The sequence below is a fragment of the Sciurus vulgaris genome, assembly GCF_902686455.1.
Source record: "Sciurus vulgaris genome assembly, chromosome: 1".
In the NCBI taxonomy this organism is placed as follows: Eukaryota; Metazoa; Chordata; class Mammalia; order Rodentia; family Sciuridae; genus Sciurus; species Sciurus vulgaris.
In genome coordinates this window covers 11526930-11541108 of record NC_136461.1, presented here as the reverse complement: position 1 = coordinate 11541108, position 14179 = coordinate 11526930, and the positions used below count along the sequence as shown (strand labels likewise).

Here is a 14179-nt window from a genome sequence, read left to right as displayed (position 1 = left end):
GTCATTCGCTCGTCACTTCTCTTTCTGAAAAGAAGAGTTATGAAAAGAGAATAGAATGCCTACCAGAGCCTCAGGCCTATGTCTTTGAGCCTTAAATTGATGATTGACAATGACCTTGCTTACTGTGTTCCTTTTATAGTTGCTGAGGAGGCAATTAAGTTTTGAGGGCCCTGCCGATGAGAGTGAGTTCTAAAGCTCAGGCTCCTTTTCCACCCAGAAACTGTAGAAAAGGCTGGTTTCATAGGTCAGCATTGTGGTTCAGTTGTCACCCTTGCACTGCCTCCTGAAGCAACAAAAATAGAATAGGTCGCTCCCCTTGTAGAAATGCACATTTACACCTACAAAAGTCGCCTCAAGAGAATCCATTAATGAGCTTGATATGTTTCTGTGGGTCATAGGTTTAGGTCTGAATCTCATTTATACATAGTCCGTACCGCTGAACCACAGCTCTGCCTGTGTTTAACTGTAATATATTAACTATTGTTTGTGTTGCCTTATTTCTTCATCTAGACTATGAACTTCTGTAGGGCAAGAACCACCAATGCATCTCATTGCTCCTAGGACAGGCAAGGCGAAGGATACTTATCTGCCAGTCAGAATAATATAAGACTGAAAATGTCAATATTGTAAAGCAGACATTATTTTCTAGGCTGTGCTGGGAGCTCGACCCTCCACTTATTTTATGGGCTAGATATTAATACCACCCTCCTCTTTACAAGGGAGGAGGTAGAATCAGAGAGGCTAATGTGCTGAAGAACACACAGCTAGCAGGTGGTAGAGCTTAGATTTGAGCCAATGCCACTCACATTTCAGAAACAAACCTGCACCTGTGTTTTTCACAAGCTGATCTTCATTCAGACCTCCTTGCCTTCCTCCTCCCCATTTCCCAGCCTTGCTCTTCTGCTTCCACATCACCATTTGTCTGTCCGCCTCTCCAGGCCTGCTCCCTGAGGAAGCTCTCCTAGAAGAACAGCACCCAGCCTTCAGTACGCTCCAGAGTTGATCCTTCTCCACAGTTCACTTCAGTCCAGTTGTTGATTACCTTGCTTAAATTGTAAACTGTGAAGTTAATCTCACCCAGATTCCCTAGAAATGTACTTTCTGCCTTAAATAGTCACTGGTCTTGCAGGTGAAGGTAGAAATGGTTTCAGAGTCCTCTCCCATCGTGGATTTGTAGTGTGAATTGCTGTAAAGGTAACAGCCTCACACTCTGGCCCACTTCCCTGCCTCTGGCCACATACTCCCTTTTCTTCCTGTCCTTGTTAGAGAACTTGCAGCACTCCTCTGGCCAGCCCTTCACACCTGCCGGGATCCGTCCTTTCTCATTTATTAAGAGGTCCCCCTCCAGGTATTCTCCCCACTCCTCCATGTGGTTGGTACCTGTCAGAACATCAGCCTCAGCACCAAAGCATGCTGTGATTTTTCCGTGTGTGTGTATGAATCTCCAGCTACCAGCCTGGAGCAACTGTTGGAACCAGAATTCAAATTCAACTATGTGGATTCCAGGCCCTTTTTCTACCACCAAACTGTAGCCTCTGTGGAAAAGAGAGGCCTGCAGAGAATTTCACAAAAGAGATGTTTAGACTAACTGTCCAAGATTCATCTTCTCCTGTTTTTTCTCAAATCAGTAGTAGCATGGCCTCACTGAAATTCCTGTGTCTGGGTCACCAGTGCCTCTCCCCACGCAAATCCAGCAGTCAGCTCTCGGGTCTCATGCTTTACCTGAAGCATTTGTCACTGTCCTTCCCACCTCCTCAAGACAATTTGCACCTGGCTCCCAGTCTCTGGGTTTTCTTCTTTGTATGTTGTCTGTTCTTTCTTTCCTTTGGCATTGGGGATAGAACCTAGGGCCACTGAGAAAACTCCCTCTCCCCTTCTTTTGGATACTGGGTCTCACTAAATCGCTGAGGCTGGCCTCAAACTTGTTGTCCTCCTGCTTCATCCTACCAAGTAGCTAGGGTCACAGGCTGTACCACCATGCCCAGCGTGGCTGTTCTGTCTCCTTTCGGTGATTTCTCTTCATCACCCAACCTCTGAACATAGAGCTCAGCCCTCAGGCCTCTTCTGTATAGATCCTTTCTTGGGCTTTATAGATACAACCTGCCTGTGTTTACCGATAACTCCCAAATTTAGTCTCCAGCCCAGACCTGGCCCCAGATCTCCAGTTCCAGATGGCCACCTGGTAATGCTCTTGACTCTCCCCATGTATATCTAATAGTACGTCTTAAACTTCACTTGCCCCGAATCAAAATCCTGACACTTTCCTTCCCTCTTCCTACACACACAACTGCTTTCTCCTCACACCTCAGCTGATGGCAGCGCCATTCTGCTGCTTAAGGCCAAGACTGTTTCTCACCCCACTCTGAACAAATGGTCAGCTCTGTCTTAAACCAGTCACTCCTCACCACCCTCCAGCTGCCAGCCTGGTCCAGACCACCGTCATCTCTAGCTGTTTTGCAACTCCTGTCTCATCTTTCTTCCATCTTTGCTCCTCTATGTTTAATTCTTAAAATAGTAGACAAAATGATCCTTCTAGAATTTAGGTCTGATAGTCACTCCTCTGCTCAGAGCCTTCTAATAGTTTCTCATCTTACTCAGGATACAGGCCGACATCCCTACAGACCCCCGTTAACCGCCTGATCTCATCTGTCTCTGCCCCGTCACTCACCCCATTCTCCCTACACTGGTCTGGTGCTCCTCCAATCTGACCCACCTTGGGCTCTTTGTGCTCAATGTCCCCTGATTGTGCCTGATTTGCTCATCCCCTAGAGGCGTCTCTGATTTGCCTCTTCATCTTCCTTCAGGTCTTCACTAAACTGTCACCTTTTGGGGTACATCTTTTGGGTGAGGTCTTTCCTGGCCACCGTATTTAGAGTTGTAGCATTATAGCCAGGACCCCGTGCCCCTTCCTGTTTTCTGCCTCTGTTGCTCTTGTCACTACCTGCTGTACTATAGGTTTTATTTGTGTATCCCTTCCCTATTTGCTGTGTAAACTGTGAAGCTGAACTGTGTGTCTGTTTTGTACTTGATCCCCAAGAACCAGAATAGTCCCTGGAACGTAGTAGACACCTCATAATTACATAATGAAGAAACAAATGGGTAAAAGCATGCCGAGCCAACTACTGCTCAGCAGGCTGCTGACTGACGTCCTGACGTGGGAGGCCCCAGGTTCATCCCTGGTAGGGGATTTCGTGGTACTGAGGATCAAATCAGGGCCTCCTACACATTAGGCAAGTGCTCTACTGAGCCACATCCCAGTGCTTTAAAAATGCGTGTGTGTGTATTTATTTATTTATGGTACCAGGGATTGAATCCAGGGGTGCTTAGTCACTGAGCCCCATTCCCAGCCCTTTTTATCTTTTATTTTGAGACAGGGTCTCCCTAAGTTAAGTTATCTAGGGCCTCACTAAGTTGCTGAGGCTGACCTTTTTTTTTTTTTTTTTTTTTTTTTACTTAAACATTTAATGACATAGAAGTTACTGGTAATTTGGGGGGGGTTATAGATTTGTAATTATGTTTTAAAGAGCCATTATCCTGGAGCGATACATCTGAAATATACACAGAGAAAATAACCTGATGCCTGAGATCTGCTTCAAAGTAACACAGGAGGGGGCAGGACGGTTGCGGGTCATTGGTGGCCGGAGCTTTGTACTGGGGACGGGCATTCCTTACACTATTCTGTGTACTATTCCAAATGTTCTAAATTCTGCGTAATTCAAAAGCATAAAAAGAGACATGGCCAAGTCTTGACTACCACGCCCCGAATTCCATCCCACCCAAACTACTTCCCCTAAGCCAACCCCACGATTTGAGGAGCATTTACACCCGAGTTTTCTGTGCTCCCCAGCTCCCCACAAGGGTGCAAGGTGAAGTCTGAGGCAAGGGAAATGCCTTGAACGGGGGTCCTGCCAGCAGCATCACGCTCCTCAGTGGCTCAGAGGCCTGTGGCCCTGAGCATCGAGGAAGGATGACCTAGTGCTCAGGCGCTGGATCCAGCCGTGCTTGTGCTTGCTTTTGATGTTGCTGGGCCAACACTCGCTTCCGCACACCTTGCCTCAGGCCTGCTGCAAGACAGGGAGGCCCCAGGAGTCTGGGGACCCTAACCAAGTCCTGGGTTGTAACCAACTGCCACCCAGCTGTGCTGCCAACTTGCAGCAGGGCCCAGTAGGGATCCTTGGGAGAAAGCCATGTCCAGATGCAGGGTCACACTGTCCCAGCCGCAGGGATCCTGAGGCTGACTTTGAACTTGTGATCCTCCTGCCTCATCCTCCTGTGTCACTGGGATTACAGGTGTGCATCACCACACCCTGCAATTTGGTAGTTATATTACTTTGTCAAAACCCATTAAATTATATACTCAAAATTGATGAATTTTATAGGAATGAATTATGCCTTAATAAATCTAAAGAAAGCAAAAAGCTAGGGGCAATTAGTGAATCAGAGTTGGCTGGGTGGTTTGGGATGCAGCCCAGGAAAGTGGCCTTGCCTAGCATATGTGAGGTCCTGGTTCAGTCCTCAATACCACAAGGTGAAAAAAAGTTGGCTGGAGCTAGTATTTTCAGTTCTTTCCTCTTTTTACTTCCTCTTAAATGCCACAAGGTGGCATTAGTCAAACATTCGTATCTTATTAAATGGGATTCCTAGTAAAAAAGGTCTCTTTCTAGAAACAACTTTCCTTTTGTTAATGAGGTAACTAGTTTGGTGATAAGGTGAAACCTTGCTTTCATCTTCACTTTTCTTCATACTTTTTCTTCTTTCATACTGAAAGCTAAAAGTCATGTTCTCAAATTAACTTTAGTTAATTGGAGGCACTTTTTACCAGCAAATAGCAAATATCATTTTGTTTTTTTTTTGTGGTAAGTTAACCTTTGGAATTTCTACTTTATAAAAGAATTAGCTGGCCTGAAGTATAGTCTGCATTTTTTATAGACAAATTGAGGACTCGGTTTATAATTGCTCAGGATTGACCAGATCCTCCCCTCCCCATCCCATAGCAGAAACTCAACAAAACATAATGTGGCCTCTGCTTTGGTTTACCTGCTTAACTGGGAGAGCTTCAAGGGCTGTAGACTGGGGGCAGCTTAGCCGCTCAGCTGCCTTCCGCAGGAGAGGCTGTGTTCTCTCATTTGCCAGCTATATTCAGGTTGCATTTTTCAGCAGCCTGTGCATTTAAATAAGATACATTTACATTACCCACATTTTTTGACTATCTAATGCTTAGCTTTTGCTCTTTCCTTCAGTCTTCCTAACCATGGATTGAAGTGCTGTGTGCAAAGACCTAGATAAGGTATGATGGGTATGATGAGAGATGTAAAACGTAAGTGGTTTCATTCCCTTAAGGAGTTTAGGACATAAAGAGAGGACAGTGCCAAGAAGAGGATTCCTTTTCTTCAGTAAACAGGGTAGTGCAGTGTGTGGAAACACGGCCTCTAGAGTCACGCTCCTCGCTCACCAGCTCTATCATTGGGTCCCATCACTTGATCACTTCATTTGCTTCATCTTTAAAATGAAGATTCAAGCGGGGATGATGGCACCCACCTGTAGTCCCAGCAATTCAGGAGGCTGAGGTAGGAGGATCACAAATTCAAGGCCAGCCTCAGCAACTTAGCAAGTAACCTGAGTAACTTAGTGAAATCCTGACTCAGGATAAAATGGGGTGGGGATTGGCTCAGCGGTAAAGCACTTCTGAGCTCAATCCCCAGTACAAGAGAGAGAGAGAGAGAGAAATGAAATGAGGATTCAAAGCCAGGCATGGTGATGTGCACTTGTAATCCCAGCTACCCAGGAGATTGAGACAGGAGGATCTCAAGTTCAAGGCCAGTCTGGACAACTCAAATAAAAGAGGCTGGGGATGTAGCTCAGTGGTAGAGTGCTTATTTAGCATGCCCAAGGCCCTGGGTTCGTTGCCCAGTACCGAAGGGAAACAAAGGATTGGACTAGGTGTGGTGGTGCACCTGCACACCCAGCTTCTTAGACAGGTAGGAGGGTCTCAGGTCCAGGTCAGCCTGGGCAACATAGGGAAGCCCCATCACAAAAGAAAGAAAAAGTTTTCAGTAGAATAATTTATATAAATGATCGAGTGCACCGTCTACAATAATAATTAGTGGCTTTTAACACGAGGATGAATTTAAGTATAAAACCTTTTGTTTTATTTTGCAGTGCTGGGGATGGAACCCGGGGCCTTGTATACACTAGGCAAGGCTCTGCCACTGAGCTCTACACTCCCAGCCCAACAGCACCCTTTTTGTTTTTTGGTTTTGGAGGAGCTTTTGTTGTTTTGGTTTTGGTTTCGGTTTTGGTTTCTGTTTTAGCTTTTGGCTTTTTTGGCTTATAAACAGCAGAAATTTATTGGTCATAGTTCCAGAGGCTAGGAAGTCTGAGGTCAAGGCGCTGCAGGTTCCTGTCTGGTGAAGGCCAGCTCCCTGGTTCATGGAAGGTGCCTTCTTCCTGTGTCCTCAGTGGTGGAAGGCACCTTTTCTGCAAACCTGTTCTGCTGGAGTCGAAGGAGGGCAGGGAGTCAGAGGCCCACCCACTTAGCAGCCGCCCCTGAGGGGCTCCAGCATGCCTGACCTACTGTGTGAAAGGTTCCGGGGAGGAGTGCTAGACTCATCAGAGTGCCCTAACTTACCTTGTGTTCACCTTGCTTTCTGCCCTAGTTTTAAAACACCAGCATCTGGCCTTGATAATGACAGTAGCTTTCTCACTAGCTTCTCCAGATCTAGACTTGACAAATTCTGCTTTTGCAACCAGTAATATCTTTATTTAAAAAAAAAAAAAAAATTGACGTTTCACTGCCTTGATTAAAAAGGTTTGCTGGCTTCTTGTTGCTCTTAGGATAAAATGAAAACTCAACTTACGGCCAGGCACAGTGGTACCACCACCTGTGATCCCAGGGGCTGGGGGAGGCTAAGACAGGAGGATTGCAAGTTCAAAGTCAGCCTCAGCAACTTAGCAAGACCCTGTCTCAAAATAAAAAGGGCTGGAGATGTGGCTCAGTGGTTAGGTGCTCTGGGTTCAATCTGTGGCACCAAAAAAAAGTTTTTCTTTACTTCCTCACATCTGCCACTCCCTGTCCCTCCTCAGACCACCTGCCTTCTGCTCCTCACCTGCACCAGGCTCCCCACTGCGGGCCTTCAGGTGCTGCTCCCCTAGCCAGGGCTCCTTTCCTCCTAATCCCATCTCTGCCTGAACATCACGTGATTAGCTTTTCCGACCCGTTACCCTGGTGTGAGTCCCTGTGGTATTCAGTGCTCCCTGTACCTTCCCACCAGGATCACACTTTACACTTTACCATGAATCTTTCATTTTATATTGTTCACCCCACTTGTTTATATGTTTAGTTTTTGTTTGTTGGTTGGAAGTACTAGGAATTGAACCCAGGAGCATTCTGCCTTGGTTACATCCCCAGTCCTTTTGTTAAAAACTTTAGTTCGAGGGCTGGGGTTGTGGTTCAGTGGTAGTGCGCTTGCCTAGCATGCGCGAGGCCCTGGGTTTGACCTCAGCACCACATAAAAATAATAAAAACATAAAGGTATAAAAAAGAAATGCTTGTTATTCAGTTACCAAAAAAAATTTGTTTTATTTCCATACAGGGTCTTGCTGAGTTTCCCAGGCTGGCCTGGAACTTGTAACCCTCCTGCCTCTATCTCCCAAGTAGCTGGGATCACAGTTGTGCATCACTGCGCCCAGTGGTCTTCTCTGTTTTAATAAGTGCTCTGTCACCAGCCCCTAGTACCGTGCCTGGCACATCAGAGGTGCTCAGATGCTGGGTGACAGTGCCCTTCTCAGGAAGGCTGTGTATGATACGTGGATTTAGATGCAGTATTGTAGTTTATTATGCCAATTAAATAGAATTATCTTGCTTTCCCCCCTGCTTTTTGTGAACATTTTAAAATTGAGGCCTGCCGAGGGGCCCAGACAGCTGCAGCCGCAGCTCCTCGAATCAAGAAATTTGCCATCTACCGATGGGACCCAGACAAGACCGGAGATAAACCTCGCATGCAGACTTATGAAGTTGATCTGAATAAGTAAGTATCTCTGTGCACACTAGGTATCTGGTGAAGGAAAGGGACTGTTTTTGTTTTGGGTAGGGCTAGGGATTAAACCCAGGACCTTATATATGTGAAGTACACACTTTACCTCTGATCTGTATCCTCAGCCCAAAAGAGAGCTCTTGATTTGGTTCAGGAACATGCTTTTCATACCTTGGGGGCCTCCAGAATCTGTCATCTGAATGAGGAGGCTGCAGGTTGTGGCTCAGTGGTACAGCACTTGCCAGCATGCATGAGGCCCTAGATTTGAGTCCCAGCACTGCGAAAAAAAAAAAGTAAAAGCCAAGAATGGGGTAGGTGCCTGAGATAGCAAGAAAACTAACCTTTGCAAAATTCATTTCCTTCCCCCAAATGAAAGTGGAACAGCTTTCAGGCTGGGGATGTAGCTCAGTTGGTAGAGTGCTTGCCTTGCATGCACAAGGCCCTGGGTTCAATCCCCAGCACCACAAAAAAAAAAAGTGTGACAACTTTCTATAAATAACTGATGTTGACTTTTTACCTAGGATTAAAATTAGCACATTACCAATTTTAAAATGTTAAATGTTCTGGTTATAATTCATATATCTGGGCTTGTGTACTCTGTATTAACAGTAAACATGAGAAAGATCTGGAATGGTGATCCATGTGGTTAGAATGTTGAAAATGAGCTGGTTTAGGCGCAGCGATGCAGGCCTGTAATCCCAGAGCTCAGGAGGCTGAGGCAAGAGAATTGCAGGTTCAAAGCCAGCCTCTGCAACTTAGCAAGGCCCTAAACAACTTAGCAAGGCTCTGTCTTAAAATAAAAAATAAAAAGAGCTTGGGATGTGGTTCGGTGATTGAATGCCCCTGGGTTCAATCCCTGGTACCCAAAAAAAACACCATCTGGACCTTTGTGTTTCTCTGTGTCTATTGGAGAAAACTACCCCAAACTCAGTGACTTTAAACACATGTGTTATCTTGTAGTTTTATAGATCAAAAGACTGGTATAGGTCTCATCAGACTAAAATCAAGGTATTAAAATTTACAGTAGTCGCATTATGGAACTAGTCTAGGTGTTCATCAGTAGATAAACAGATAAAGAAAACATGGTATATTACACAATGGAGTTTTATTCAGTCATAAAGAAGAATGAAATTGTTATTTCCAGGAAAATGGTTGGAACTCGAAAACATTATGTTAAACAAAATAAGCCAAACTCGGAAAGTCAAGGGTTGTGTGTTTCTCTCATATGTGGAAACAAGAGAAAAAAAAGAGGAAGGGGGCAGGTCTCATGAAAACAGAAAGAGACCACTAGACCAGAAGAAGGAGGGGCGGAAAAGGAAATGGACTAGAGGACACAACTGACCGATCACATGGTTCCGTTGTGTGCATTGTGAACGTGTCACCAAGACATAGAGTGAACAGGACGTAACTTTCCTCTGTTCACATATGAATACATGACCAGCATAACTCCACCTCATGTACAACACAAGAACGGACAGTTATACTCCATGTGTATGTGATATGTCAGAATGTTTTCTACCGTCATGTATAACTAAAAACAATTTCTTTTTAAAGGCCCAAAGGGGGAAAAAAAAAAAAAAAATGAGGGGCAGTTGCCGTGGCTCAGTGGTCGAGCGCTTGCCTAGCACGTGTGAGGCACCGAGTTTGACCCTCAGCACCACATAAAAATAAATAAATAAAATAAAGATATTGTGTCCGTCTACAACTAAAAAAAAAAAAAAAAAAGGTAACCAGCAAATCCCACTATTATGTAGAATTATAACACCAATTTTTGAAAGGTAACCAGGAATCCCACAAAGAATTAAAATAATGTAGCTAAAAACAAAAAACACATGATGTAATAACATGTCATAATTAGGTACTAGTAGAGGTGTGGATTTATCTTTGGGTATTTGGTTTGGTTTGGTTTGGTTTTTGGCACTTTGACTTGGACTTTGCTATCCTCCAGCCTTAGCCTCCTGTGTTACTGGGGTTACAGGTAAGGGCCACAACACCCAGCTGGTATTCTTTTTGTATGTTTAATATTCTCCGTTTATCTTGTTGTACTTATTTGGGAGATTTTTAATTTTTTTCTTTCCCTTATTTGAATAGAAATGGTATGCATGCTGATTGTACCAGTTCAATAAAATTGAAGTGTCTAAAGTAAAATTAGGTTTTCATTTCTAAAAATTAAAAAATAAAGTATTAAACGAAGGTGGGGCCCTTGAGGAACAGTGCAGCAGGAGTGGCCCCAGCCCTGCACAGCCTTCCAGGCTATTCTCCTTCTTTCTGGAAGTGGGGAAGGTGACCTCTGGGTCCCACTGTGGAGTCTGGGGCTACAGCGGACTTGAAGGAAGTGCCCTCCAAGGCCCAGGGATAGCACCAGGCAGGAGAGGGCAGAACTGAGTGTTGCAAACAGACCTGATCTGGAGAACCTTTTGGAGCCAAAAGGAAGCCACACGTGGGGCTTTCTTGTGGTTCAAAAACGCCGAGTAAGGAATGCATGTGTGTGATGCTGGGAATTTGCAGAGGTGAGCTGCCTGAGACTGAAGGATGAAGCAGGTGGACTTTCCAAGCGCTTATCACCAAGATGTCTTCCAAAGCAGCAATGGGGCAAGAAGACCAGTGGAAAATTCCATTGGAGAGAGCCATCGAAAACCTACACTTCAGAAGAGAGATGGAAGGGGGCTGGGGAGATACTCGGTCGGTAGAGTGCTTACCTTGCAAGCACAAGGCCCTGGGTTCGATTCCCAGCACCCAAAAAAAAAAAAAAAAAAAGAGAGATGGAAGGAAAATATATCCAAGGATGCCCTCAGAGAATGAAAATATTTTTATTCATGTGCATCACACGGCTCAGATACATAATCAGATGTGCCAGTGCCTGAACGTGAAACTTCTGTGAAAACACAGCTCTCACATGTGAGAGCCCCACACTGGGAGGACACCAGCACTGGTTCCCACCAGAGGACCGCAATACGAGAAGCCTTGTAAGTGCAGCAGGTGTGAGAGGACCTCTGTGCGTGTGACACTTGTGGCAAGAATTTTGCTCAGAGCTCTGTTCTCCTTGTACGCTAGTGAAGTCATGCAGAGAGAACCTGTATCAGCCGGTGCGGTGGCCACCCCTGTAGTAACAGCTTGGGAGGCTGAAGCAGGAGGATCTCAAGTTCAAAGCCAGCCTCAGCAACTTAGCGAGGCCCTAAGCAACTCAGTGAGATCCCACCTCTAAATAAAACACAAAATAGGGCTTGGGGATGTGGCTCAGTGGTCGAGTGCCCCTGAGTTCAATCCCAGTACCCCCACCCAAAAACATGGGAGAACCTGTATCTATGCAGCGAGTGTGAGACGTGCTTTAGGCTGGGTCCTGCCCTCCAAGGCACTGAAGCATCCGCACAGTGAGAAACCGCGAAGGGTCTGGACTGTGCAAGTGTAGTAAGCGGGAACGTCCCCAGCACCATTCAGCTCTCCGTGTACATAAAAGCGTTTGTACTAGGAGAAGCCCTGAGTGTGGCGCCTGTGAGAAAGGCTTTGGCCAGAGATCAGACCTTCCTGTGCCCCAGAGTCACCCCAGATGAGACGCGTGTAAATGCCTGGCATGCGTGAGGGGTGCCAGCCCCCACTCAGGCCTCTGAATGCTTCAGTATGAGAAGAGAAGCCACAGCAGGGCCTCATGTGAGAGCGGCTTCCTCCTAGTGCGGACTTTGTTACCTGACAGAAAGTGAGAACTCGAGCGACATTGTAAATACAGTACCTGTGATAAAAGCTTCTCCAGGGCGCAGCCATTGGTGAAAAATCTAGTAGCTCTAATGTGCATGAGGAGGCTCTTGAGTTCAGCCCTCCCTGCTCCAGAAGCCTCACGAGTGTCTTGACTAGTCAAGTTATAATACCATAAAAAATGTATTTACAGCTGGGCACAGTGGCACACACCTGTAATCCCAGCAACTTGGGAGGCTAAGGCAGGAGGATCACAAGTTCAAGGCTAGCCTTGGTGACTTAGTGAAACCCCATCTCAAAATAAAAAATTAAAAGGACCTGGGGATGTGGTTCAGTGATAAAGCACCTCTGGGTTCAATCCCCAGTAACCCTCCCCTGCCAAAAAAGTATCTACACATCAACAAGCTCGTTAAGATGAATAACCCTAGACAAATCTCAGGCGTTGCTCAGGCTCCGACTTCAGAGGGGAACGGAGAGCCTGCAGTAGTAGGAACCGTGAGAAACGCTTTACCCACAGAGGTGCCCGAACAGGCACTTCAGCGAGAAACCACAGAGGCCCTGGGGTTTAGAAAACCTCTGGTCTGAGCTCAGACTTGAATCACCCACAGGATTCATACGGTTGGAAACCTTGCACAGGCATTGACTATGGGAGAACTTTGTAGCAGTGCTCTGCCCTCCTGATTGCAAGGAAATTCACCCGAGGACAAGGTGTTTTAAATGCCTTCGGTGTCCACAGAGCTTCAGACAGTATATACATCTCATTGGAGCCCAGAAAACCCCCTGGGGAGGAACCCCAGCAAGCGTAAAGAAAAGCTAACAGAACGTTGACTTTCTTGCTCATCAGAGAAGCCATGTTAGTGAAAAACTGTGTGTGTGTCTTGAGTGTGGCAAAAGATTTACCACTGAGCCACATCCCCAGCCCTTTTTTTTTTTTATGGTGAATCAGGCTCTGAGTTGCTTAAGGCCTCGTTTAGTTGCTAAGGCTGGTCTCAAACTTGGGATCCTCCTGCCTCAGCTTCCCGAGTTGCTAGGATCACAGGCGTGCACCACCACACCCTGCTAAAGGATGTTTTTGACTGTGTCAGTACATTATTTATTAAGAGGTAGAATTAATTGATAGCACTCTTCTTAAGTAGACAAAATTTGTCAAATATGTAACAACTAAAAATCCTTAGCAAAATTCAGAGAAATGGAAATTGTGTAAGCCATGTTTTCTGATCATAATACAATAAGATTAAGAATTCATATTTTAAAAAATTTAACTGCTCAGAATTTAAAACATACCCTTTTAAGTAACTATTTGATTAAGGAAAAAATTTAAAATATTGCCAGATACTTTAAAAAAAAAAACATTGCAAATCAAAACTTATAGCATGTGGCTGCAACTTGGAAAAAAAAAAAAATGATCGGGTTCACTTCCAATTATAGTATAGTAGCTCTCGACACGCTCACCCCAGTAACGATTATGTACTGGACAAAATAGCAGAAACAACTGCCCAAGGTACTGGAAAGGTTCCCGCAGCGAGCAGACAGTGCCAGGGAGCTGACGGTGGGAAGCACGGAGTGGCGTTAGGTGAGGTGCATGCTTTGCCCGAGAGCAGCTCCAGCCGGCACGGCGAGTGTGAGGACTGAAACTAGAATGGAAGACGGATTCGCTGGCTTGATAACCAGAGGACACTTTACCACAACTGGAAAGGGAAGAAATCCTAGAAAGAAGAAAACCACAGAGGAGCAAAAAAGACAGTTGGAGACTTAAGGACCCAGTGTCTGTCTCCCAAAACTTCATACTGAAGCCCTGCACCCCAGCATGATGGTGTTTGGAGATGAACCCTTTGAGAGGTGCTTAGGGCGTGAGGCTGTAACGATGGGGCCCTTAGGATTGGCGCCCCATAAGAAGAGACATGAGAGAAAGATTTCCTGTCCCTCCAGGCACACTGAGGAAGGGCCATCTGCAAGGCAGGAAGAGGTCCTTGTGAGAAACTGACCAGGGCAGTACCCTGATATCAGACTTCAGCCCTGAAAACCACGAGTAATAAATTTCTGTTTCCTAAGCAACCCAGCCTAGGGACTTGGTTATGGCATGTGGAGACTAGCCATGAAGCAACCCAATTGTTAAACTTAGCAAACAAGAATTGAATAATTAGATTCAAAAATATGCTAGTAAGAAGAGGGGAAAATCTCAGCAGAGAAATGACCAAATGGAAAAATCCAGAACTAAAAAAATACAGTACCTGAAGTAGAAAATTCACCAGTTTGGCCTTAGCAGAAATTAGAAATTCAGTAGGGAGATTTACTGAACTTGCAAATAAATAAACAGAAATTGCTCAATCCTAAGAGGAAAACAGACTTGAAAAAGATAAAGCACCTCAGTGGTCTAAGAGCAGTATTAAAAAGTCCCACATGTCTAACCAGAAGAACAGAATGGCATGGTGACCAAAGAACCAATGACCAAGAAC

The 14179-nt window shown here is 45.4% G+C and overlaps 1 protein-coding gene across 2 annotated transcripts in view; it reads left to right on the top strand.

The window, feature by feature from the left end:
- The window catches only part of SDHB (succinate dehydrogenase complex iron sulfur subunit B), a 32465-nt gene that overhangs the window by 1649 nt on the left and 16637 nt on the right, over positions 1-14179 (top strand). Inside the window, exon 2 of one of the 2 annotated variants that reach the window (XM_079100655.1) lies at positions 7900-8027. The exons of the other annotated variant lie outside the window; for it this stretch is intronic. Coding sequence (XP_078956781.1) covers positions 7900-8027 — 128 coding nt within the window. The remainder of the gene's footprint in view (positions 1-7899; positions 8028-14179) is intronic. 2 annotated transcript variants of the gene reach the window in all.